The 25,969-nt window shown below is 42.2% G+C and overlaps 1 protein-coding gene across 1 annotated transcript; it reads left to right on the forward strand.

Annotated features, from left to right (window-relative positions):
* Positions 1 to 3,697: 3,697 nt before the first annotated feature.
* On the forward strand, positions 3,698 to 21,982 carry SVOP (SV2 related protein; the record flags this gene model as incomplete). Its single annotated transcript, XM_010162057.1, has 15 exons — positions 3,698 to 3,858; positions 5,419 to 5,504; positions 6,318 to 6,416; positions 8,444 to 8,515; positions 8,737 to 8,861; positions 11,515 to 11,578; positions 12,803 to 12,928; positions 14,096 to 14,224; positions 15,604 to 15,677; positions 15,966 to 16,042; positions 17,138 to 17,245; positions 18,746 to 18,857; positions 20,121 to 20,202; positions 20,434 to 20,523; positions 21,218 to 21,982. Coding segments are annotated over 15 exons (1,612 nt in total), but the record flags the coding sequence as incomplete, so codon positions are not given.
* Between the last annotated feature and the right edge of the window lie 3,987 nt (positions 21,983 to 25,969).

The following is a 25,969-nucleotide window of genomic DNA, read 5'->3' on the forward strand; positions in this document are numbered from 1 at the left end:
GGCGACACGGGAGCGGGGATGCGCGGGGCTGCTGCGGAAGGGGCTGCGGGGACATGGTGAATCCTGGTGGGTTTTAAGGGGATGATTTCCACGAAGTGGCTTAGGCCCCGGGAAGCAGGCCGTTTTCCTGGCATAGCTGCCTGGGTTCAGCATCCCGAGAGCATGCAGGGATCCATTTGTTACATAAATTCACTCAATTTTTGTTTGTTTTGCCTGAACTTGATGGTGGTGGAAATAAGGAGAGGTGGAATTAAACCGTGGAAGTGCCAAAAGATTGGGGTTTTTTTGAGAGGAAACATTACTATTGCATTTGCAAGGTGGATTGATTGCAGCTGTAAATAAGGTTGTGCCAGGGAAGGCGTCTTGTCTTCCTCGGCTTCCTCCTTCATGGCATGAACTGGTCTCAGATCAGAAGCTTTTTTTGCCAAGGTGCATTTGCAGGGAGAGTCGTTGGCGTTTGGTAACAGTGTGTTTTGGAGAAGCAAACATTGTGCTGTGCAAGGAGAATGCTGTTATTTGTGAGGAACTCCTTGCTGATGGGATGTGGTTGCTGGATCTGTGCAAAGAGGTGGTAAAAGCATTGCTGCCTCTTAGCACCAGCATTTCCTTTCCTTTTCAGGAGTGCAAAATGTTTCCTTTAAAAACAAGAGCGTTTCTCCTAACACTCCATTATCAGGTGCTTTGGAACATATTCCTGTTTGTAACTCATTTCCTCTGCAAGGCAGGGAATAAATGCTTAAACTTGATTTTTAATGTTAAAGAGCTCCTGTCAATGACAGAGCAAACTGTCCCATAACATTTCTGATAAGTTGGGAAAATGGACATGAACTCCAGTTATTTTCAAATACTTGGTTTGTGTGCATTCAGCTTGTCAGTAAAAATAATAAGACATGATTTCATTAGGCTTGGCTTTCCCAATCCTTTTTTTTAAAAAAAAAAAAACAAAAACCAAAAAACCCAAACAACCCAAACCACAGAAAAATGTTCACAAGTACCTTTCAATGGAGGTGTAATTAGATGTATTTGGTGCTGTGAGATCTTGCAGACAAATGCAGCTCTCTGAGATGTCTCAGCTGTGGAGAATTTTCCAAGTATGGAACAGTAAATGTCACTGTGTGGTTTTTTCTTAATTCTATCCGTTTGTTTCTTAAGTGATAAACGTATTTTTTTATTTCCTCTGATGAGGCATGGGGCCAGATATCTCTCTACTCAGATTGCCATTGGAGTATTTACAATTTTCAGATCAGTCCCTGCCTCTGTGTACCCTCTGGAACCATCACCTCCAAAATGGTCAGTTCTGAAAGTCTACTTCAAAAAATATATCAAAATAAGTGACAGTAATACAGGGGTTTGTGATCAGGGACTTTAAAGTCAGGAAGGTTTTTATTGGCATGTATTTTGCCCGTGGCTTCCTAGGGCTCTGAACAGTTACCAGTGTAGGTTGTATGAATGATTTTCAGTGATAATCCCATGGAGAGATGGCACTTGAGACCTCCTGAAAGCTCAGCTGGGGGAAAGGTGTCTGTATACTTCAATGAACTTTGCACCCAGCTTTGAGACTGACAAAGTTATAGTAACAGTATTCCTTTAAAAAAATGAAAATGTGAAAGTTTACTTCCTGTTTAGTTAAACCAGGTGCTTGTAAAGCTTTTGCAAATAAGATATGAGTGGTACTTTGATATTAATTGCCCTTTGTAATAAAAAAGTCATCTCACAGGCATACAAATTTCAGTGTTTGTTTGCTCAGAGTATGTATTTTATAGATCATATAAGGATTGAATCTTCAGTGACAATTTTAAATGAGAATAATAATTACTTGTGTTTGTCCTATAGGGTCAGCAAGAGAAAATTCAAACCAAGGTAGTTGTACTGAGGTTAAAAAAAATCAGAATAAGTGAATTTACAATTGGGTTTCACAGTGGAACTAAATAGGGACCCGAATTCAGACGAGTTTCATTGTTTTATTTGTCTTTTCTTATAACTGAGGGAGGGATCCTCTGCATGCCCCAAATCAGAATGTGAGGTCACCCCTAGTTTCATTGCAATCACTGTAGTTTTCTTGCTCATTTTGAAGAGGCCTGAAGTTTTGTCCTGTGTTCTTATGTTTTAAGATTTTCAAATGTTATCTTAGAAAACACAATTTGTGACTCTGTTATTTGTCTGCCAAGGCGTAAAGGCCAGAAAAAAGCTTGCAATTTCCTGCTGCAGATGAGAGTGTTACTGAAGTAGTACAAGGAGTATTTGCCCCACACAGATCTTGGAATGCCCTCTTTACTTGAAAAAAATCATCCCAAAATATGTCAACAGCCTGCAAATGAAGTGTCCTAAAGATGAGTGATAACCTCACAAAATGGTCATTGCACTTCGTTCTCTCTCCTGGTTACTGCCAGAACATCGTTAGTGATGATGTGCAATTCCCCAGATGGGATGTGGTCAGGGAAATAATGTACGTGCCAGGACTGTGAGAGGGGGAAAGAAAAAGTTTAGTATCCCTCTGCTTGATGTTTCCACCACAGTGAAGTCCTGATCTGGACTGAATGGCTGGTCATGGCCAGGGCTCCTCTCTTTGTACAAACCCCATGAGTGACTGATATCTTCATTCCTCCATCCTCTTGTCCATCTCTGGACCCAAATCCATTTACAGGAGTTTTGTAGATCACCCACTGCTTTGCCCTTGTACTAAGGATGGATTGAGTCATCAGAATGTGTAGGAGAAAATAAGAGTTGAGGTGTTGCCAAATGTGAGAAGTCTTTCAGATCACCTTTACAAATGTCATCCCTGCCTGTCAGTTTGCTGCAGCTGCAGTTGGCAAGGATGCTGAGAGTTTGGTTTTGCTGACCCTTAAACCACAGGATTACACTGAAGTTCAAGAGGCTCTCTGCTAATCTTTGTTGTAGAATTAAAATGTTCAGGTATTGGAAGTCAGAAGAGGTAGTAGTAAGACTAATCTATTTCCAAAAAACTTTCACTGAAGTCCAAGAATTCATCAGTTACCAAGGTGAAGAAGTTACCCTGGTGTTGCAGGTGAAGTGAAGGAGGCTTGAGGAATCTGTTCCATGAAATATGGTAGATCTGTTCTAAAGTCTTTGTTTGGTCATAGGACACTTCCTGGGTGGAAAATGGATCTCCTCTCTATACAGGAAGCGTCACACAAAATCACTCCAACCCAAATGTAAAAGCTGTGTCAATTTAACAAAGTTCTGTTTTCATGTCTTATTCTCTTCATGGCCTTGCTGCAGAGATTAGATGATCATCTCTCAGCTAGTGCCAGCTGTGATATAAAATGCAACCAGTTGTGAGCCTGACACCCATGTGACAATCATCATCTCAGGTGCCAGGGCTATAATTGGCAGCAGGTATGCTCCTCAGTCTTGACTTGGACTTAATGAAAAAAGAAGTGACCTCTGATTCACTTTCTTATTCTGTCCAATGTCATTATCTAAGAGATTCAAAAAATGCACACATGAACCATATAACTTTATATCTGATCATTATAACATCCTCTTTGTACAAAAATGGTGTTTACATCACACAGCAATGTACCTCTGCAGTTTTTCTGTGAATGTGAAAAGGAGGCAGGAGGACGGGCAGAAACCTGGCTGCTGTTTGACCAAACAGGGCTTCAAGACAGACCAAGCCCAGCTTCGACCTGGAGAAGACCCACCAGAGTATTAATCCTCCTTTCTGTATTCTTAGGGTGGTCAAGTTTCGCCGCACTGGGGAAAGTTCAAGGTCAGATGAGGATGTCATTTCAGGAGAACATGAAATTCAGATTGAGGGTGTTCAGACAGAGCTAGAACCTATTGAACTAGAGGATGGAGCTGCAGTGCCAAAAGAATTTGCCAACCCAACTGATGGTGAGTAGGTTTCTTGTTTTCCTGTAAGGAGAAAAGTGTGACCTCTTCATTTTAGTCATGTTGCAACCAGGCTGAATATATTGGGTTTAGAGAAGTTAAAGATCCCCAGATAGAAGAAGGAAACAATAACTCAGGCAAATTATGTTACAGCTGAAAATCGTGATTTAGCCACCTTGTTCTCTGAGAGGTGCTTCAGATTTTTATTTTTGCATTACTGATAAGAGACCCTTTTAAGGAGTTGTGTATCCACCTATTTCATACAGGAGGTTTGACTTAGTTTCCTTGAGAACTGATCAGTGTTCCTAAAGCATCACCAAGTTTACTGGAGCAGGTACACGTGGCTCACCTTCAAGGCTAAGCATGGAGCCTCCGCCGTGTTCCTGTCTCCTCCTTGCCTAGAGGACAAGAGGGACAGAATGAACGTGCATCCCAGCCTCTGCTTCCTGCCCAGCAGAGAAGTGCTGACTGCCCTGAGGGCAACACCGATTCAGAAGATGGGAGAAGTGTTGTTTGTGTCTTAGCACAAGGCATACTAAGATTTTGTAGGACTTTGCCAGGGACTTTATTAACATTTTGATGCACTAGGAAGCCAGAATCCCATGGAGGGAGCCCAGTGAGTTTCTCAAGAGACTCAGTGCATCAGTTTTGCAGATATACGTAGAATTGCAGTTGGCCCGTCGCCCAAAAAAGTGCAACCCAATGTGCTGAGCTTTGGCACCATCACATCAGACACCTGGGTTGAAGTCACAGACTGAGGTCTCACGATGTCTGCATCATTTTATCAGTTAGATTTTATTTCCTTTTGGTTTGTGTTTTTGTCTTTTGCTTTGTGAGGTCGTCCAATTCTTAGCTAGATAAAGCTTTTCTGTGGTGAATGTACTTTTTAAACTGCTGGAAGTGTTAACACCTTGAGCCTTAAATTGATTTAAACAACTCAAATATCAAAATGTATTTTTGTTGTGTATTTCATTTGGCACTTGAGCACAAGAATTTGAGTTATCTCAGCTTCCTCAGACAGAGCAAAATAATGAGGTCATGACAATGTGTGGGAAACAAGAACCAACTGCATTTTTAACAAAAGTATGTTTTAAGATATATGAGTCTTGGACAAATTCTTGATTCAAATAGTTACAGTTTGAGTCTCCATGCACTAAAATATTCTTCTGCACTCCCCATCACTTGCATAGTGTTGCTGTGTGCTATTGAACAGCTCATATCCTCATCACCAGAGGAAGCTGCACTTCAGTGCCTAGTGGAGTCACTCCAGGAGTGACAGGCTGAACGTGTACTGGAGTCATTGGTGCTACACTGATTTGTTTCTATGTGAATCAAATATTTTAGGAATATTTAGAATTATTTTGGCTTTCACATGATTCCTGAAGAACACAGAGATTTTCCTGAGTTGGAACTGTATAAAAGCGAAGTAGCTTTGTTATATATTTTAGATCTCAGTAGATTACCCACTTAATCAGTAATGGCATTCACAGAAAACGCTGTCTCAAGGGATGGCTCCTCCTAGGAAAAGAATATACATTTGCACTAAAATTGTTTTCTTTCTAGATACTTTCATGGTGGAAGATGCGGTGGAAGCCATTGGATTTGGAAAGTTCCAGTGGAAACTGTCTGTTATTACTGGATTAGCATGGGCAAGTAATTGTTGTCAAGGTCAATTGCATGATCATCAGTTAGAGAATCTCAAGGATTTCAAATAAAGTAGCCATTCTCTGTTGACAAAAAGTCTCCAGATAATTGTGTGATAAAGAAGGACTTTTATTTGATGTTCTAAAATGACAGCTGGACTCAAACCTGGTGGGGGGTGGGTAATGAATAACTCATTCATTTCTCTATCTCTGAAGTTATTAAAAATCAGGGTTTGAAAAATCATTTTGATTCTCTATTCAAATACTTGTTTCACATGGAAAGGGTACCAGGCTGTTCCCACAGAAGCAGATCTCAGTTTTCATGCAGTGATTTTACTACATTCACCCCATTAGCTGTGATCTCTGTTTTCTGTATCAGTATTCTTGTAATTAGTATTTTTTAGAACTAGAAAACTCGTATTCACACTTTCAGGTGAACAGCAACCTAGTACTTCTAGTTTTAACCTTGAAATCAAGAACAGAAAGGCAGGCTTTGTTTTCACTTTTCTGCTGTTTCTGAAGCACTGTATGTTACATCTGCTGTGGTATATTTTAGGGTAATGATATCTGGAGCCTGTATTTATCAGCTAACATATAAGGTTACAATCTACCATGGTTTAGATCCTGAATCAGGAGTGGAATTTGGTTTACACTGCGTGCATCCACTGCACCTTGCAAACATAACTGGTTTGTTTCACCTACAGAGTGGGAATGGCAGCAGCAGAAACAAGGTTAATTTCAAGAAGGTATATTATTGTCTGCTGTACCAATCTAATTTTCAGGCAGTGAATTATTTTTGTTTCTCTTTTACCCTTCTAGATGGCAGATGCTATGGAAATGATGATTTTAAGTATCCTAGCTCCTCAGCTTCATTGTGAGTGGCGATTACCAAGCTGGCAGGTTGCATTGCTCACATCGGTAGGAAAAATAACTGACAGCTCCTGTATTCTGTAAGGTTTTTCCACTCATTGTTATTCAGACATTATGCTTTATATCCCAAAGTTAAATCTGTTCATGGCCTTTGCAGATTGCCTTTGGCTCAGAAGAATATAGGAGTCTTTTTTTAAAGGCCAGAGCTTGAAGAAATGAAACTCAGTGAGAACTGAGGAAATTTTGCAAGTTTCAGGTTCATGCAGTTTCCAGGAATATATATGAATGGACTCAGACTCATCCTAAAATTCAGATCATTTGGTTACTTGAAAAAAAGAATTGGTAAATTTTTACTGTCTTTCTTGAAAATCTTTCTCTCTCACCACATTTAAGTTCACTTGTACAGAGCCAGACTGGGAGCCATGAGAGAGAGCAAGCAATTGTTCTTTGAGGTGGATCATCCAGTGATCTTTGAAAGCAGAACTCTTACAATACCACCTCTAAGTATGGTGCTATGCTGTTGCAATGCCTTTAGGAATAAGAAAACTAGTTTTATGACCTTTCTCTCAGCATATGCCACTATTGTATGGCAGGCACTTTAACTCCTACATTTCTTTTTCCTTTAACTTTTGATGCTGTTTGTGGTGTTGTGTAAATTGGTCAAAATGCTCAGTAGATTTAAGTCAGTTAAGATCATGTTCTTTCCCATAGCTGAATGCAGCCAGCCCATCTGAGGGAGGGTTTTTGTTCCTTCTTTCAACTCAGCACAATTTTCTTCTTGGTGAGCAAAATCAGAAGGAGAAGGGATCAGTGGACGTGAGACAAAAGCTTTGACAAACAGAACTGCTTCTTACCCCACTTATTGCTTCAGCATGCACTTCTTTCTCAGACAAAATTCCTATGGTTTTAGTGCACTGATGGGGGAAACATGCTTGGGTTTTGCCATCACCCTCATTGAGCAGGATTTCATTTCTCTCCCCATCTACAGAATAAACTATACTTTTTGGTGTCACCACTGAAAAGGATACAAAATATTTTCTTTGATACTTCAGGTTTTTTTCAGACTTTTCTGAAGTTGTAAGGTCTAATTTTATCTCCATTCAGACTGGAGATAACTTACTGAGAATGGCAAGAGGAGACTGGAGGTGAGCTGGGTGAGAAGTACTGCACCAGCACTGGGCTCCTAGAACAGCTCTGCCTTGAGCTTTTATCCATGAATATGTTCATTGGAACTGGACAACTCAGCATCTTGCAGGACTGGACTCACAATGTGGATGACACCAGAGTGCACATTCTGGTGTCAGACTGATTTGTCACTGGATGGATGTTTTAATTACAAAGCTGACTTGAGGGGTGCCTGGTTGCTTTCCCTCTCCAACCCAGGCACTTGCTCCTGTCTCCACTTGCCTGTCCCCTCAGTAATGCCAATGAAACTCTCAGTGGGACCGTGCTGTGAAGCAGATGAAAGATTTTTTTGTGGGTTAGGAAAGCCCTTCAGCAAAAAACACCCATGCCAGAAACAAGACAATGATTTCCATTTAGTGGCAAATTGTGCTTTCCAGTCATTTCTTATAATTAATTTTCTTCCATTTATCAAAAGCTCAAAAATATTCAGCACTGGTCTAATTCAGCAGTTCACAATTTAACAGGTAAGATAAGGGTGAGGTGATGACAAGTAGCCTGGCAGGGATTCAGTTTATTTATGTTATTTATGACCTCAACAAAAGAAAGGCAGCTTCTGAAAATGGACTCACCACTGGAAGAAGATGAGAGACTTTGGCTTGAACACTCTGCTCACACTCATTCCCATTCCTGGGCAATAGCAAATTCCCTTTCAGGTCAATGGGAGTGAAGTCAGGCTAATGCTGAGTGACTTTGAAAAATCCCACTATATGAATAATTATCTTTAATAGTCTCCACTGCAAAGGAACTATACCCAGAACACCTGGACATTTTGCCCCGTTGTTAGAGCTGAAATTCTCTAGTTTCACTGTGAAGTTGTGTTCTCTTTACTGTCATATAGAAATTTTCACTTCTCTTGTTGTTAAAGGGAAAATTTTTTTCTTGTTTCACAGGTGGTGTTTGTGGGAATGATGTCCAGCTCCACCCTCTGGGGAAACATTTCAGACCAGTATGGGAGAAAAACAGTAAGTCTTCAGCTCCTACTAGAATGTATTGTAAAATTTCTACAGTATGAATGTTTCAGTGCATGAAGTTCAGAAATGTCATAGTCCACATATATGATGCAGAATGAAGCAGAACCAGAATTGACATCCCGTGAAATAAGAGGAATTTGAAGCTCTACTTTACATGTTGTTAATTTCTGTTACAGCAGAGACTTTCTTTTCCTTGTGCTTGTTAAATACAGGGCCTAAAGATCAGCGTGTTATGGACGCTCTATTATGGGATCCTCAGTGGTTTTGCACCAGTGTATAGCTGGATCTTGGTGCTGAGGGGCCTGGTGGGCTTTGGGATTGGAGGAGTGCCTCAGTCGTAAGTAAATATTCACAAGTCCAAACTTTCTCTTTTCTATTTATCTTTTAAAAAATGCTTATGTCAAATTGAAGACGTGCCTCTGTTCAGTTGGCTCAAGCAATTTTTTTCTAAGTATTTTGGAACTAAGACATTAAACTCTGAGAAGGCTTTGAAGGTACCTAATACATCACTGAAGTGAAACAGATTTACAACGATTTCTGTGTGAACAAGCAATGTATTACATGACTTAAATCCTTTTAAACTTCTCTCATTCCCTCAGGTAAACCATGGTGAAAATGAGATGCCCAAAGAGCCCACCTAGAAGTGGGTAAAACACAACAGACAGCATTTTGTAGCTGTGCCTAACACTGCATTGCTCAGTTGTGGAGCCCATGAGGGATGTCACGGTCTTGTTGCAAAATAGGTCATGACTTAAACCCTCCCATTTAGAAGCAGAGCTGAGCCCTGACTCCTGACTGTAAAACTGCAGATTGTTGTTCAGTCCGAGCCTGAACTTTCACATCTGAGCTGGAGTTGGAATTCCAAATCCACATGCCCCAGACTGGGAGCACTGAAGATATCTTGATGGCTCAGGCACATTTCTGGTATTTCTCTATTACTGGGTCCTTCCATTCACTGAAGAGGGAGATCTCTAAATTTTCCACCTGGAATAAATCACTCTGCTCTAGGCTTTTAATTATAAATGTAAAGGGATGAGTATAGCCATTTTCTCTCTGTGTAGTCTTTTATCCTTATTAATAATTGATATTTTGCCCCATGGAGGTGCTATTTCAGAGAAGTCAGAGTCTAACTTTGATTGATGGCTCATAGACTTCTTCACAAGGCAAGTCAATATCCTGTCTTTTCTATTGCCATTCCTAGATAAAATATTCAGAGCTGAGATGGAACATCAGAATATTATTAATTATCTTTTACTACTCTCTTGCCCACCTTCAGCAGCTGCACAAAAGCGTAACGTGTATGTAAAACAGGAACATTGTTAGCCTGCTGTGTATTGACCAACAATGAGGCAGTTTCTGCCACGCAGTTCCAGCTGGGCACAACTGGAATGAGGCAGGAGAAGAAGAAAGGCAAAGCATCAGAGTTAATAATGCCTTGTACTGCAAACACATGTTAATGATGTTCCACAGAGCCCCAGTGGAAGAGCTGCAGCCCAGCTAGTGCCATTTTACAGAGGGGTGGGTAATGCACAAAGGCTACATGACTTAATGAGAGACAAAGATTGCAGAGCTCAGAGTGGATTCCATGGCTGCTGAGCCTGTTTCTTGTTCTGACTATAATTGTGATTCTTTTGACAGAGGAGTAAATATGTATGAAGCAGGAAAAATAACTCCTTTCTAATGTCCTTAAGTAGGCTACGTAACTGTGGGTATGAGTGGGTGAATTTCAATGGGATGGCATCTGTGTCTTTATAATTGTATATGCTATAATGTGTATGTGAGAGAGACTTTTATGCAAGGTGCTATTAAAAAGAAAGCATCCAGCAATAATAACTTAACTGACCATAGCAGATATCCCTCTATCTATATGTATGTAAGAGCTGCACTTGAGAAGCTGTAGCCTCCTTGGGGAATTTTCTGTGAGATATTATCTACCGCTGCGTATGACTGTTCATTCACAGTGCCAACAACCAGCCTTGCAAAGATATGGAGTATTCTCTTAAGAAAACAGTTCTGTACATCATTAATCAGCTCCTGGTTTTTGCTGTGATATGTAGGGGACTGCTCTACATTTCATTACGTGGTTTTATTTCCTTCTCTTCATCACTGATTTAATATAATAGTGTGTGCAACTTTGTACTTCGAGGAACTGAGTTCTGGGAAGCTACTCAGAGATCAATCCACCATTTGTCAAGGTAGTCACAAACATCAAAGAAAGCCTAAGGAGTTTAGAAGCAGAAACAGGATGAGTCAATGGAATGCAAACAGGGTAGGAGCAAAGAATGACAAGTCTTACCAGACAGTTTGCAGAAGACGAGAGAGCTTTGACTGGCTGCTGGCTGTTGTGTTCATCCTCAGGAAATACTCCCAGAGAATTTGTACCATTACTCTTTGGCACAGTCATGAAACAAAGACTCTGCAGAGTTAGATGATTTCTTTTTGAATTCCCACAATAAAAGAATGCAAATTATTTTATACCAGTAACAGGATCAGACCTTGAAAGTATTCACCTCTTGGAGAACTGAAACTTGGCAGAGTAGACTGATGTGAAATTCTCTGAGCCAGTTGTAAAGCCCTGAAGAAATACTTTACCCAGCAAGAGTTTGTGCTGAATGCTGATGGACCACACTGAAAAGAACAGATGTAATGCCTGTCCCAGACCAGAGCAGGGTTGTGAAAACATGTGCATCAAGAACTGCTATGTTTAACTAACAACTATAGGATTACGAAATCACTCAAACAGAGCAAATTCTGCCCTCCATTGCAATGATGAACCAAAGGGGTTTTGTTCTGATGTAGAAAGGGGAGTCTGAACCAGTGTCCACAGCCTGGCTGACTCTGAGGGCTGGGAAGGGGGTTTGTGTTACTGCTGTGGATTTGGCAGTTTTAGTAAGAGACAAATGAAATGTTTGAACCTCTCTCATTGTGCTAACGTGCCATTTTTCTCATTGTGCTAACGTGCCATTTTTCTCAATGTTCACTCTTTACAGGGTAACCTTATATGCTGAATTCCTTCCAATGAAAGCCAGAGCAAAATGCATTTTATTAATAGAGGTGAGCAGTGTAGCTGTGCATTCTGGTCCCTAGAGGGACAAATTCTGCTGTTGGTTGCATCCATTCAATCCTACTGACTAGAAATCTCACATATAGCTGCAGTCAAATCTTGATTGTCCACATTAATGTGGAGCTGAGGTTACCCCCATACACCAGTACCAGTTCAGGTCCAAAGGAGCATCAAGCATTCATGTAATGCTCCACTCTTTTTGTTGCATCTGCCTTTTTGCAAATTAACTTGCACCCAGTGCTGCATAAATTAATGCTGTTAGCACAAGGGGGGGCATTTGGGTGTCATCTAATTTCATGGTGAAATTAATCTACAACTCAGTAATGGGATAGTGGAGATCTGACTGTTTGGTAAATGCAGGGCTAAACTCAGCTCCCCAAATTCAGCCCAAATGTATCGAAGTCACAGAGAATGGAATTTTGCCCTATAAATACTTTAAGGCAAAATTTGCAGCCCTTTAATGGATGGTTGAAGGGTCCTGTTATTTATCTACATCTGTCAGTTTGGAAGGAGCATCCCTGTGGAAAACCTCACCAAATTGAAACAGCTTCTCAATGCAAAACCAGTTTTCTAAGGTATCTAAGATATCAACATTCAGCTGATTAATCTTTCGTAAAGACAGTTCAGTAGGTTAATTTCTCCTTTCTGTGTCACTTTTGTTCTGCCACAGTTTGGCTGCCTCTGAGCACCCCTGCCTTAGCAATATATTCTGAGCATTAAATAATGAGCTAAATGGAGTCATAATCTAAGGGAGAATAATCCTGCATGGGTAGGATATGCAAGAGGAGGCCAGCTCCATTATTTGCTAAGAAAGTATCGATTCCTTCTTTCATCTACAGGCCAAACTCTGTGGCTTTGGTAGCTTGGTTTGGTAAGGAAAACAAATACCAGAGACATGTACATTCACAGTCATTTTGCTTAAGAAACACCATGTGATGAGTCTGTTCTTTGGGAGAAGCTACCTACAGTTAAACATGAGTGTCCAGAGAAAGTCAGTGCTCTTCAGAAATGAACATTTTAGTTTCTGCAACATTTCAACAAATCCCCTTAAAATGTCTGGACTCTGTTTCCATACAGTGGTGCATATTTGAAATGTCTCTGGCATTTCTCTCTCCAGCTGTCCCTAGAGAGCACATCTTGGCATGTTAGAAAGAAGGAGGCCTGAGGAGCACTCTGATTCTCATTTGTGACTGTTTTTCTTTTCCCTTTGGCAGGTCTTTTGGGCCATTGGGACTGTGTTTGAAGTCCTTCTCGCAGTGCTGGTGATGCCCACTCTTGGCTGGCGGTGGCTTCTCATTCTTTCTGCCCTCCCACTTTTGCTCTTCGCTGTCCTATGTTTTGTAAGTATCCTTTCAAAGATGAATATAAGTTCCATCAATCTACCACTTCTCTACCTGATTCTGTAACCTGATTGAAGGAAATCGTGACAGTTTTGGGCTCGCTGTTGGTGTCCTCTTTGAAACATCAGAAATAATGACAAAAATGCTGCTGTTTCAACAGAGCACTAATAAAAACATTCCAGCGAGAGCTGTGTTATGTGACTGTAAATTGCTGGAGGACAATGGTGGGCTAGAATTTTGTGAAACCAAATCAGGCCTGGAAACCTCTCCAATTTAATGACTTTGTTTCAGTCGCATCAGAATCAACATTTTATTAAAAACTGTTACTATTTCCCCAATTGCTTTTCAAATTTAAAAAAATTACTTTGTCAAAATCATAACTTTTATCATTACTGTCCACTTAAAAAATCCACTCAAATCAGGGGTCAAATCTGCACAGTGCAGGTCAGATTCTAAAATAAGATGTATATGAGTTAAACCTGAGCTTCAGTGCACTGTTAGGTAATACATTTGCCATTCACTCAGTCTTCTCTAAGATCATAGAATCATAGAATCATAGAATCATAGAATCACAGAATCCCAGACTGGTTTGGTTTGGAAGGGACCTTAAAGCTCATCCAGTCCCAACCCCCCTGCCAGCAGCAGGGACACCTTCCACTAGACCAGGTTGCTCAAAGCCTCAACCAACCTGGCCTTGAACACTTCCAGGGAGGAGCAGCCACAGCTTCCTTGGGCAACCTAGGAAGATATATGTCCTTGTCAGGTTGTTTAGTGGCTCTTTTTATTCCTTAGTCACTGACATTGCGTTTCAGAAATACCTCCAGTTATACAGGTGCTAACATGCTCTTTTTTAAAAGGAGATTAAAAATGCAAATTTTGGAATGCCTAGAGCTCCTTGTTATCTGCCTTTCCTACTGAGAAGGTTTAGTGAACCTGCAAAAACGCCTCACATCTCTCAAAAATAAAACCAAGGTAACAGAAAGGAAAGATTTTAGTCTGGGGTTCTGACTTTATGGTGAAAGTGGGGTTTTGTAGTTTCTTAAAACCTAATAAGGAGTTTGACACTTGGCAGCAAGATGGTTCTCTGAATTGTTAAAGAAAATCCCTAGTTTGTTTATTGCTGTGTTTTTGACATCATTGTGCATGTGATTTGCTTTGCTCTCTTAGTGGCTGCCAGAAAGTGCCAGGTATGATGTATTATCTGGAAATCAAGAAAAAGCAATTGCCACTTTAAAGCGAATAGCAACAGAGAATGGAGCTCCAATGCCTTTGGGAAAATTAATTATTTCCAGACAGGTATGTACAGGCAACAGGCACATTAATAACGTGGGGTACAATGAAATTGTGCTACATTCATGTGTATTTTTATAAGCAAATAATCAATGTTAAACTTAACTTTAATATCCCAACCAGTAATAAAAAAATGAGAGATGATCGTGTATGTCTCTTTCACAATGAGGAGGAGTTCATTTCTCATTTTTTTTTACATGAAAATCCTGAAAGTGAAAAGACCTTTAAAGTGAGCATTAAAGTTCTTTAACCTCACTCTCAGACCGTATTATTATTAAAGAAAATCAAACCTGAGGCTACTGAAGATCTCAGATCAGAACACATGAGACCAGATGGAATTTGACTCTTTGGCTGTATTTAATTTTGAATCTAATCCTGATTTTCTGGAGTGGGAAAGCTGCAAGCTCCTATTCAGTGCTAATGGATGGAGTAATTCAGGCTGTTACTTCTGAGCTGCATATTACTGTATGAATGGCACTGGATTTTTTTTTTTTCATTTCAGCTTTACATGGCCAACTTTTCAGCACCCCTGCAATATATAAATCAGCTCAGCATTTACAGAACAAAGAGTAGATTTTTATAAGAAGAGAAAGTTACAAAGTTAGCCAGCAAGGAAGGACAGCAGAGGGAGACCTGTCGATTTGAACAAGAGGAAAATTGTAAAGCTAGGCAGGAACCTGTTGGTAACGAGAGCATCTGACTAATCAGAGCTGGAGGTTTGGTTTTCTAAGGTCTGGATCAGTGAGGACCTGAGCTCTTGTGCATTTCACAAAGGCTCTGTTCAGTCACAGTGATTTTGGTGGGCTGTGCAGGAACACTCTCCGTGTTTGGGATGGGTTTGTTTTCAGGGTGGGGTGGGAAAGTCCTTGTCCTTAACCCCAAGTTTATGGGCTGAGCCCTCCACTCTCTCTCTCAGAACCACGCAGTTTGAAAGGGATCTGCTTGCAGGAGGGCTACTTGTGATTCCTCAGGACCTTACCCTAGATCAGAAGCCCTGAGGGGCTGCTCCCATTTACAGGAGCTGGCTGGGGGCCACATGAATTGTGTGCTACCTGGGGACTGGCAAAGTTCTGTTCTACCTCTTTCCAGCCCCACTTGTTCTGACAGATCCTCACCTTCCCTGTGGAGGAGTGGTGTGCCCTCTGTGTGAACTGGTTTTGATATCATTCTGCTCCTAGAGAATTCCCCTTGGCAGCAGAATTCTTTGCTTGGATCCCAGCTCCAGTGTGGCTCCTACAACCTGAAGAGCCCTCAGCTGAAACCAAACACTCCTTCTGAGATATAGCACATAGGAGTGTGTGCTGTATTATCCCTTGCTGCTCTGCATCCTCCAGTCCAGGACCAGCGAGTGCCCTGATCATCTGACTTCTGCTTGTTTCCAACAGGAAGACCGAGGGAAAATGAGGGACCTTTTTACACCCCATTTTAGATGGACCACATTGTTACTCTGGTTTATATGGTAAGAGTAAATATAAATGTCTCAGTACTAGTACAGTTCTAAATGGTATTGCTAAATTACAGCAACTTTCTCCTCAAAAAAACCCCAACCTGTATTGATTTGTAATTTATTAAACCACCCAATCACCATTCTCAATCTAACTGCCCTTTCCTTTTCTGAATGCTGATAGGAAATAGCTCTGAGGTGGCACTTGGTGGAAGACCTCACCCAGTGGGTTCAATTTTGATTCATGTTGTTTACTATAGATTTGACCAGCTGAGACTTCCTCTCTCATTTTCTTCCTTGCAGGTTTTCCAATGCTTTTTCATATTATGGGTTAGTTTTATTAACTACAGAGTTCTTCCAAGCAGGAGACGTCTGCAGCAGTGAGTACTAGTCCATCTTTTCTTTTGAAATATACCCGCTTAAGTCATGGAATATCTTTTATTAGATCACTTTCTGCTGTTAGTTTGGAAAGGACTGTGGCTGCCAGCTTCAATTTTAAGGCTTTAAATTAAAAATTTAAATATTTTTGATAGACTGTTCCTCATCTCCTGCATAATGCAGAGAGATCCTGCAGTGTTTCTGGGCCCAAAATGTAAAACAGCAAAACAAGGTTCAAGGGAAACCTGTTAGAAAAAGTACCTGTTCTTCTTGAGAAAAAAGTGATTGAATAAATGTGAGTTTCCAGATTTGGCAGGCTTAATTAGTTCTGAGATAGAGAAAACTGCTGCTGCTGTGGAGCTCCCAGGTTCTCAAGATGTGAAGACCTGCTGAGAAAAAAGATAATGCTGGGAAACCATCGACCCTTTTTTGCAAGTTTTTGTGTAAAAAAAAAAGTGCTTTGACTGCATTAAGAGGAAGCTTAAAAAACATGATTCCCCAGAGGAGGCATGATGGTATTCAGAACACTTAGAATTAGTGAAAACTGTCTGATAATTGGGAAATTATAAAAAGGGGATGGGTAGTACTGGAAGAAGACAGAGATCCCAAACTTGTACAGCAGTGTATTGGCTGTTTGAGATGCCTGACTCTGATTAGCCCCCACAAAGGAGCATGCATCCTTTAAAAATACTTGTTTTTACAATGACACAGTATTCTCCAGTCCTCTCAAAGTACAGATGAAGTGCTAGTATCCCAGTTTATGTAACGAGGAGCTGAATTACTGCTGGTAATGCTGCTCACTGTCATGAGCCCTGGACTGAAAAACAACTCAGCCTTTGTAGCTGATAAGCAAGTGTAAGTTTTCATTGTGATAGTGATGGTTGCAGAGGGGAGACATCCTGCCACAAATCACATTATAAACTGTTCAGTTCCATCTGTATCTTCCAGGTAGAACATACCTGTTGTGCAGCAGGGTGTTTTCAGTACATCCCTTCTATCAATTTCAGCAGATAAAGGCATAGCAGGACTAAAGGAAGGCAAGCAGAGAAGAGATTACTTAATATATATTATTTTTCTTTTCTTTTTCCCTCCTGCAGTATCCAGTAGAAGGAAAGAAGTTGAAGCAAAGTGCAGCCTGACCTGTGAGTATCTGACAGAGGAAGACTACACTGATCTGCTCTGGACAACCCTGTCAGAATTCCCTGGTGAGTGGCAACAAGCAGCACCAGTTCTCCAGTGCCAGTGGCTCTGTGTGACAGGAATGGGCTCTTCTGTCTGGCCTGATGCCAATGTATTTCCCACAGCACTGGAGCTCCTTGTTTGGAATATTTGATCTATGCAGTGCACACAGTAGCTGTTGCTCTCTTCACTGCCCATGTGGTCACTACAGATAAAATCACCAGTAATTGCTTTGGGAAGCTATAATGACCCATCTGACTATGGATTCTGTCCAAGCAACATATTAGCCATTCAGAGGAAGAGTAACAATTAAATCAAAGGGGCAGAATCACTTGAACTTTTATCTGTAAATGACTTTCCAGAACTATTTTAAAAGGATCATGAATATAGTGAATCAATGGAGAGCTTGCTCCCTAAAGCTCAGTCATGATTTTCAGTCAATTTCAGTGAATTTCAATAGGGCAATTTCAATTGCCTTGACACAGGGCGAGCAAGATAGTTAGTGTGTCATAGCCAGTGTTTCTCCAGATGTAGAGAATGATCTATCCATATTAATCTGTTTGAGGCAATGGTCAGGTTATTTTCACTGTTCTAGATTATAGTTTCAGGGACAAATGCTCAAAGAAAAGCCATTTAATTGGTGAAAAGTTCTAAGTCTATGACAGATAAATATGCACAGTTGCTACCTCATAGGAGGACTGTCCTGCGTAACAGTCATTCTGGGGAGGATGTCAGGGGGCAGAATGGGGATGTCAGAAAAGGAAGTTATGTACTGTTGGGCTGATGCTATATCTGAAAGGACTGAGCTGATCCTGACACATAGTAAGGTAGAAATAATAAATATTAACAGGAATTACCTCTGAATATGACACTGGCAACTCTGATCCTTGAGTAATCCCCACACTTGCTGTACATCAGCTTTTAAAATAATCTGGAAAAGTTGCATAAGAGAGAATGCTTAACATTGTGAGACTTACAGAGCTTAATCTATTTCCTGTATCAAAGAGCAGGTGAGAAATAATTTGATGGCAGCATATAAATAACACAATAGAAAGAAAATACTAAGTTCTACAGAGCCCTCAAATCTGGCAGTGGGAAGATGAGCAGGGAACAATGGTCAGAATGAACAAAGCATGTTCCCATGAGACATAAGGCAGGGATTTTTAGCATTCCCATTGGTAGCCACTGCAATAATCAGTGATTAACAGATGTCAGGGTTGATGGCTCGCTCCTACAGCAGCGTGCAGCCCCTGAGTGTGTGGGCACGTGGGTGTGAGGACCGGTGGGGCTGTGAGCATGGAGCAGAACTCACCAGCTGGGACACAGAGCTTCTGTTTTCATGTGGCACCAATGGTTGGGGCAATCCATTCTGCAGCCCTGCCTGATTGATGCCTCTGCCAGCAAAGTGTTTTAAGGAAAAAGAGAACAAAATTTAAAATCTTAAAAACCCAGCCTATGTTAAAAACTAGCTGCTGCAGCCTCCACCTCTGCTCAGTTCCCAACAGCCAACTTGTCTTCTTCTACAGGTGTGCTAGTAACACTGTGGATTATTGATCGGATAGGCCGCAAGAAAACCATGGCCCTGTCCTTTTTTGTCTTCTCATTTTGCAGTCTTCTGCTGTTTCTCTGCGTTGGAAGGTACGTGAAACACGGTGAACAGCTGCTGTATCTCATTCATCCATGTTCTCTCTTGGTGATGGCAGGAGAGCTGGAAGTGGTGGTTTGAAAAGCCATGAGACGGTCGTGCTCAACTGGAGAAAGAATTAAGGATGATGTTAGGTTTTCTCACCAAAGTTTGGAAGGAAACTAAAAGAAGCAGGAGAGGAGAAATCCTTCACTATAATCTTGCAAACAGAGCAACCAAAAAGGGAAAATAAGAGCTTTTGTCTGAGTAGGAGATAATCATTGGACAATTTTTAAATCAGATGATGTCATGAGCCTCAGTGGCTGGGTCACGTACAGCTCTCTGCCGTTCATTACCTCTGTTCCCCAGGCTGACTGTACAATAATTACCAGGGCAGAGCTTCACAGCCAAGCCCTCTCTCTGCCTCCCATTCCACTGCTCTGGCTGCTTCACTTGTCACAGGCTCTCTGTGATCTGGCACAATTACCTGAGAAGCAGTGGACACAGACTGGCAGAGCCCCAAGGTCTATACAGCATGGCTGGTGGAGCTTGATGCTGGCATTGCAGATACACGGGGCTTTCAAAAGAGCTGGGATTCACATTTTGGTATTGTTCAGTGTCTGCCCTTCATGCAGATTTTCCAAAGAGCAACTCAGTTGGCAGCTCTGCCCTTGAATCTTAACGGTACTAAATTTCCAGCCGAGCTCTGAGAGTGTCCCTCTGTCTGCAGCTGGCCTTCATGCCACATGTCTGTGACAATGTCTGTACCGTGGGGCTGAGGAACAAGGCAATGACCTACCAGCCAGAGGAGACCTCTCTGAATTTAAACCTTTTCAGGCACTGTACAAAACCTTATAGTACAGAAACCTTGTTATAAGAAACCTTACAAAGCTGCAAAGTACCTGGGTTTATGTCTTTTACCCAGGAAAGCTGCACTCTCGGTTCCTTCTCATGTGTGCCCTTTTTTTGTCAGCACCATTCATAACATGGGATATATTTTTCTTATTTAGATGAGCTTGGGCATTCACTGCTTATTTCCATAGGCCACAGCTATCAGTTGGCATGAATACACTTAGAAAACTGATGTGATTGTGGGAATGCAGATTGTTTGGCATCGTTGTTATATTAAAGGTCCAGAAAAAATACAAAGGGTTCATTAAAAAAAACAAAAGGAATCGTTCTAACAAATTTAGCATTTTTATTGCACTTGCCTCCAAGTTAAACAAACAGATTGTACAGAACAATCCCAAACACTGCTCTCCTTTTTATTCTCACAGAAATGTTCTTACTGTGCTGCTCTTCATTGCAAGAGCTTTTATTTCAGGAGGATTTCAGGCTGCTTATGTTTACACTCCTGAGGTAAGGAGGTTGTTTTTGTAATGAGAATATTTAAGGGGAGTGAGAACATGGTGGGAAAGTCATTTTTATGACCTCTTCACAATGGACCTTACCCCAGATATGAGTTGACGATCTCATTGTCATTGTCTAACAGAACTTGCTGTAATACCACTTACTAATTTCCATTGATTTAGGAGACTGGAGGGAAGAGAACTTCCCCCTAGCATTAATAGTCTGATGCTTTCTTCACAGGTTTATCCGACAGCCACACGTGCTTTGGGCCTGGGAACATGCAGTGGAATGGCCAGAGTGGGAGCCCTCATAACCCCGTTCATTGCACAGGTAAAAGCCCTTCTCCTTCTGAGAGGGAAGGCACAGGAAGGTGATGGAGAACCTGCTTTTCTGCTGTAAGGGCCAAACTAAGGGTGATCTGTGCATGATGTGCTGAAGGAGGGTTGTTGTCACCTGTTCCTTGAGGAGAGTTCAGGCTCATCCCTGAATTTACCTCTTGCTTCAGAGCTCCATATGTTGGGGGATAAATAACCAAGAGACAGGCTGCTGGCTGGATCTGAGGACACCTCGGAAGCCAGCACCTGGAGATGGGATTTGTGAGAGGCAGGGAGTTCCTGTGCATGCTGCAACACCACCTTTCTCTGGAGATCCCAGGCTGAAGTCCTGGGGGCTACAAACCTTCAGGGTGAGTGGAAAGAGCCAGATAGGGAGGTTGGAGGAGCCAGGCTCTGCAAGGACAGGGCTCAGAAGCGTGTGGCTCTGCAGAGGGCTAGGAAGAAAACTTGTGACTTGCTTAAGTCCTGTCTAATATACAAGTGCACCTCATGGCACTGGTAATCCAGACTGGTTTGCAGTGTTTAATAGCTGTGTGTAGTCACTGAGGAAAGAAAGGAGGCAACAGTGCACGTGAAATGTTTTTTCCAATGCTGTAATCAGAATTTCTGCTACGACATTAGTGTTTGTATCTCTCTCTGCAATAAGCCTCAGGGGTTCTATTTTGTATTTTCTGCCTTTTTTTCTGCAGGTGATGTTGGAATCTTCAGTCTATTTAACACTGGTGGTTTACAGTGGATGTTGTCTGCTGGCTGCTGTGGCTTCCTGCTTCTTGCCCATTGAAACAAAAGGTCGTGGCTTACAGGAGTCCAGCCACAGAGAATGGGGACAGGAGATGGTTGGGAGAGGATCTCATTCCCCAGGGGTCACCAGGTCAAACTCTGGATCACAGGAATGACGGGACATGAGAACCTGCTGAAAGAATGAATGATATGAGCAAGATCTCTTTCACAACAAACCCGACCCTGAAGCATAGGAAGCTGACCATCCTGTCACTGCCAATGTCATGTGTCAAACTGCAGCAACTTTTGGGTTGAACTTAAGCAAATTGTGTCTCTGCTGCTCTTTGCTCACACTCATCAAAACTTTACTTCTGTATCGAGAGGCATTTGATCCAGATGTCATTTGAAGTTTAGCAGGAAGGGTTTTTCTTAAGTCTGTTGTGCTTGCATGGTCAGCTCTTCAGCTTAAAATGTCCCGTGTCAAGCAAATAGCTAACTGAATGCAACTCAGTATAAGCTGTAATTAAAATAATGTACTCTTGATGCCTAAAAACAAAAGATTACTATTTATTGTGTACCTGGCATAGCACACGGTGGATTTCATACACTACAGAGTAGGTTTTATGAATTAGATGCCTGCCTTGCACTTTTTAGCCATGAACAACACCAACAAAATGTGCTAACAGCAAAGCGACCGATGCTTCCCAGTTCCCTCACTCACAGGTTCTGTTCCTGAGAATTAACAGCCAGTGATTGCTTGGAAGCAGTTTTCTGAATGTGTCTCCCATCCAAGGCAGATAGTTTGAGTCAGTGATGAGTGGTATTTGTTGCAGAGATGGAACCTTAAGATAAGAAACATAAATCCTGATGGTTTGGAGCAGAATGTGACTTTTCTAACATAGCCAGAATCATTGAGCACTCTCTCTGTTGCTTGGTGAAGACTTCTTCAGCTGCACTGGTGTCTCTTTGCCTGTGGAGATGCACGCTGTGGTTCTCTGCATGGTCCAGGTATGTTTCTGCTCAATTTGCCTCGGTATGTTCTTGTGGTGGTGCAGCCAAAACCTTTGGTAACGATGCCTCAGTCTGAACAGCTGCGTGTAGCGGTCTGGATGGAGCTGCTGTCCAGGGTCTCCCAACAGAAGGTGACCTCCTGACAGCTGGGCAGAACTTCTCAATAGCTGCTGATCGTACACTGACTGTTACCTCAAGCTGGTGACAAAGGAATGTAGATGGCTTCATGTCATAAAGGGATGAAAATCATGGGAAGAGCCAAGCAGCAATCATCCTTAGAGGAGGAACTTCACTCCTTCGGATGTCGCACCTCAGGCTGATCATCCTGCTCTTGTCAGAGAATGTAACAGAGTTGGGGTGAGGGTAAGTCTGTCTTGTTTGTCAGAGACCTGTCACTGTGTAGGAGGTGAGATTTCAGAGTCTGTGGATGTGCAGGAGAAAATGTGGAAGGAAGCTGAGACGTGTCTCATCCACGTCTCAGTTTATTTTGAGGATTCTGGACTATGGAACACACGACCAATGGCAGTGAGATGGACGAAAGGCTCATCACTGGGCTGTGGGAAGCAATACCTTTTTATAGCACGGCTGGTCAGTTGTCTCATGTGAATGTGGGTAAATGTGCAACAAAGATTTGCACAGTAGAGTATTTTAATATTCTGGGAACCAGGCCCCTTTTCTGTGGGGCAAGAACAGGTCACTGAGCCCGTGTTTGGGTGCAATAGAAATGAACAGGGATGGGTTCAGCTTTCACTTTGGGTTTTGCAGCGCTGTAGTGGGTGTGATGCTGCTCCAGGACATGTTCAGCTCTTTGTTTGTAGCACTGAAGGAACATGAGAAGTGGATAATTCCTTAAAGAAACTGGGGAAACTCAGAGTAATTAAAAAAAGGCCAAAGAGGTTATTGATGCTCCACATGTGGGGACCTTCTGCTGAGAAAAGCTCAAGTTTGACAAGGCAGCGAGATGTCCAGCCATTCATTTACCACTCGGTGGTGGTGGCTGCGGTGAGAGGCTCCAGAACTAAGCAGGCAAACTTTCCTTTTCACACTAATAACCAAACTGCAGTTCAGCTCACAGGGTCCCACTTCAGATGTGGCTGATGACACAGGAACACGCTGTCTGCTCCGCTGGCTCTTGCTGTGCGCTGGGTTGGTTCTCTCTGTCTCTGCTGTCTCTGTATCCCATGTGCTCAGTCTCCAACCAGCTCAAGGTCCAGTTGATCCCCGACAAACGGGGCTCTCATGGTGCTGACAGTCAGTGTGGATAATTTGTTTTCACCTCCCTCTCTCAGGCTGTCGTTGGATAATTCTCCCAAATGCTCTATGCAACTGGGGTGGCTCAGTGCTGCCTCGAAGCAGAGACAGATGGACTTGTGTCCCTTGGACTGTCCCTCCTGTGAGAGGGATGGACAGGACACCGGGTGGGTTTAGATCAGATATTAGACCATGCCTGTGAGCAGCCAGCTAGAAAATCTGCTTTACCTTTGCATAGGATGGGCTGGTCACCCTTTAATCACAGTTCTCACTACCATCCTCTTCCTCCTGCTGGTGAAGGCACTTGGGAGCGTGTCAGGCCACACCTGATGTGGACAGGAACATCTGGACACATCCAGATGCTTTATGTGTCTCTCACCGTGTGGGTTTGCCCCTGGCTGTCATTGTGCCCCAGCAGGGGACAGCCTCCAGGAGAATTCCACGGGGCCTCAGCCTTCAACAGAGGCTAAAATGAATCCACAGTGTGTGACACCCGTGGCCTGAAGGAATCGCCACCGTCCCGCCGAGCTGCTGAGCGGGGCTGTCTGTGATGAAGCACCTGTACTTGAAATTCTGCTTTTCCAGTGGAACTGTTCACATGTCACTTCATTTTTTTGAGTCAATATTCAACAGTTTTAAAGGGTTGTGTTGCAATGGCCTTTGGAGTGTGTGTTCAGAGGGCGTCGGGTGAAGTAAATACATCTCCTGAATTTGCACCTGTGTGTACTTCAGATAAAATATTTCCCAGGTAAAGATTTGCAGGTAATGTGAAAACTTTGGATGCTGCTGAATTGTTCATTTTTAACCTGTGACATTTACAAAAAAGAAGGCATTTTTGCTTTTCACATTTTATGAATTCTGCATTGAAAAATGTATTTAATGATATAAATGCCAAGATGGGTCCTGCTGAGACAACTTCATACTCTGGGTCTTTGATTTAAAGGCAGCGGTGCCTGAACCGTGATCCAAAGCTCACTGGAGTCTGGGAGAGTCTCCCATGGATATTCCTGGGCTTTGGATCAGCTGAACAGAGGACGACAGGCAGGAGCCACAGCTGGTCCCACCTCACAGGAGCCTGGTGGGCACTGACAGAACTGAAGTTCAGGGTTTCCAGGTCTCTGTGTATTGTCAATGACAGAAGGACGTTGTCGATTGTTCACTGAAACACTGAGGAACATCTGGGTTGATACACAAGAGCCTCTAAATAATCACAAGTCCTATTTTGTTAATAAGCCAGCACCATTGATGTGTATAATAAGCCTCCAAAGATTGTTTTACACCCTGTCAAGTGTTTTCACTGATGCAGGAATGACTGTAGCTAATGAAGGAATGACTGTAGCTAATGAAGGAATGACTGTAGCTAATGAAGGAATGACTGTAGCTAATTCACTTACAACAACCGAGTGAGAGAATTTTGAATTAAAACCAAGAGCAAACAGAATTGTGGGATTCGGAGATTTGCTAACTGTGCAATTTATTCATGTGCAAAGCTGTTGTGGGAAAAATAATTCTCCAAGTGTGCTTTGATGGAATGATTTGTTGTTCCCAAATGCTTGCCGAAAGAACATTGAATGTTTTCCTGTGTTTGAATGTACAGTTTCTAAGCTGGATACATTTTAATGTTGAAAAACTTTGTGTATCTCAAGCTCGTTGTAAAATACTCCTTTTGTTGCTATGTTACTGATGCAACGTTGGATGGTTTAATTCCACACTAGATATTTTATGTTAAACAAATAAATAGTTTTTTCAGTAAGAAATGCTTTTGGCTGTTCTGTGGGACTTTTACAAAGAATAACTTTACCATTTTTTTCTCTTGATGTTCAGAAATTTGAGAGCTGTGTGTCCCTGTGGGTGTGCAGGGGCTCGGCACTTTGCAGGTCTGACTCCTGTTGTGTGTTTAGTGCATTTAGACACAAAGAGGAGTCACAGGATTCACGTTGACATCACAAGTAACCTCAGGGAGAAGCAGAGCTAAATATTTTTTAAATTATCTGAAGATCTTTGGTTGCTCTTTGCGTTTAACTCAGTTTGGACAATAAGAACCAGTCAGTTTTGCTTCTTGGCTGTGGGTCGTTTCTAGCAGCACCTTCAGTGCTGCAGGATGAGCCCGTGGGTCACCCCGGCGTGGAGGGAGGAGGTGGCTCAGCCCGTGTCCAGGCTTCGGGGCAGGGAGGGACCCTTCTGTTTATTTACTTTTTAATGGAAACTTCTCTTTTCTTGATCTTGTGTTTATGAAATACAATGAAGTGCATAACCCAGACTGTACTCCTCTACCCTTCAAATGATTTTCTTATGTTGATGTCCAGTAATTCACAAACATGAGGTTGTTCGTGTCTGAGTCAGAATCACTAAGGATCTGCAGATCTGTTGGATGCTCACGCGCCGTGTTCTCATCTCCACATGCACTGATCTGCCCTCTCACAGCTGCTGCAGCCGCTGATGCTCCACTGGGATGAAGA

Source organism: Antrostomus carolinensis, unplaced genomic scaffold (genome assembly GCF_000700745.2).
Source record: "Antrostomus carolinensis isolate BGI_N321 unplaced genomic scaffold, ASM70074v2 scaffold39180, whole genome shotgun sequence".
Classification (NCBI taxonomy): Eukaryota; Metazoa; Chordata; class Aves; order Caprimulgiformes; family Caprimulgidae; genus Antrostomus; species Antrostomus carolinensis.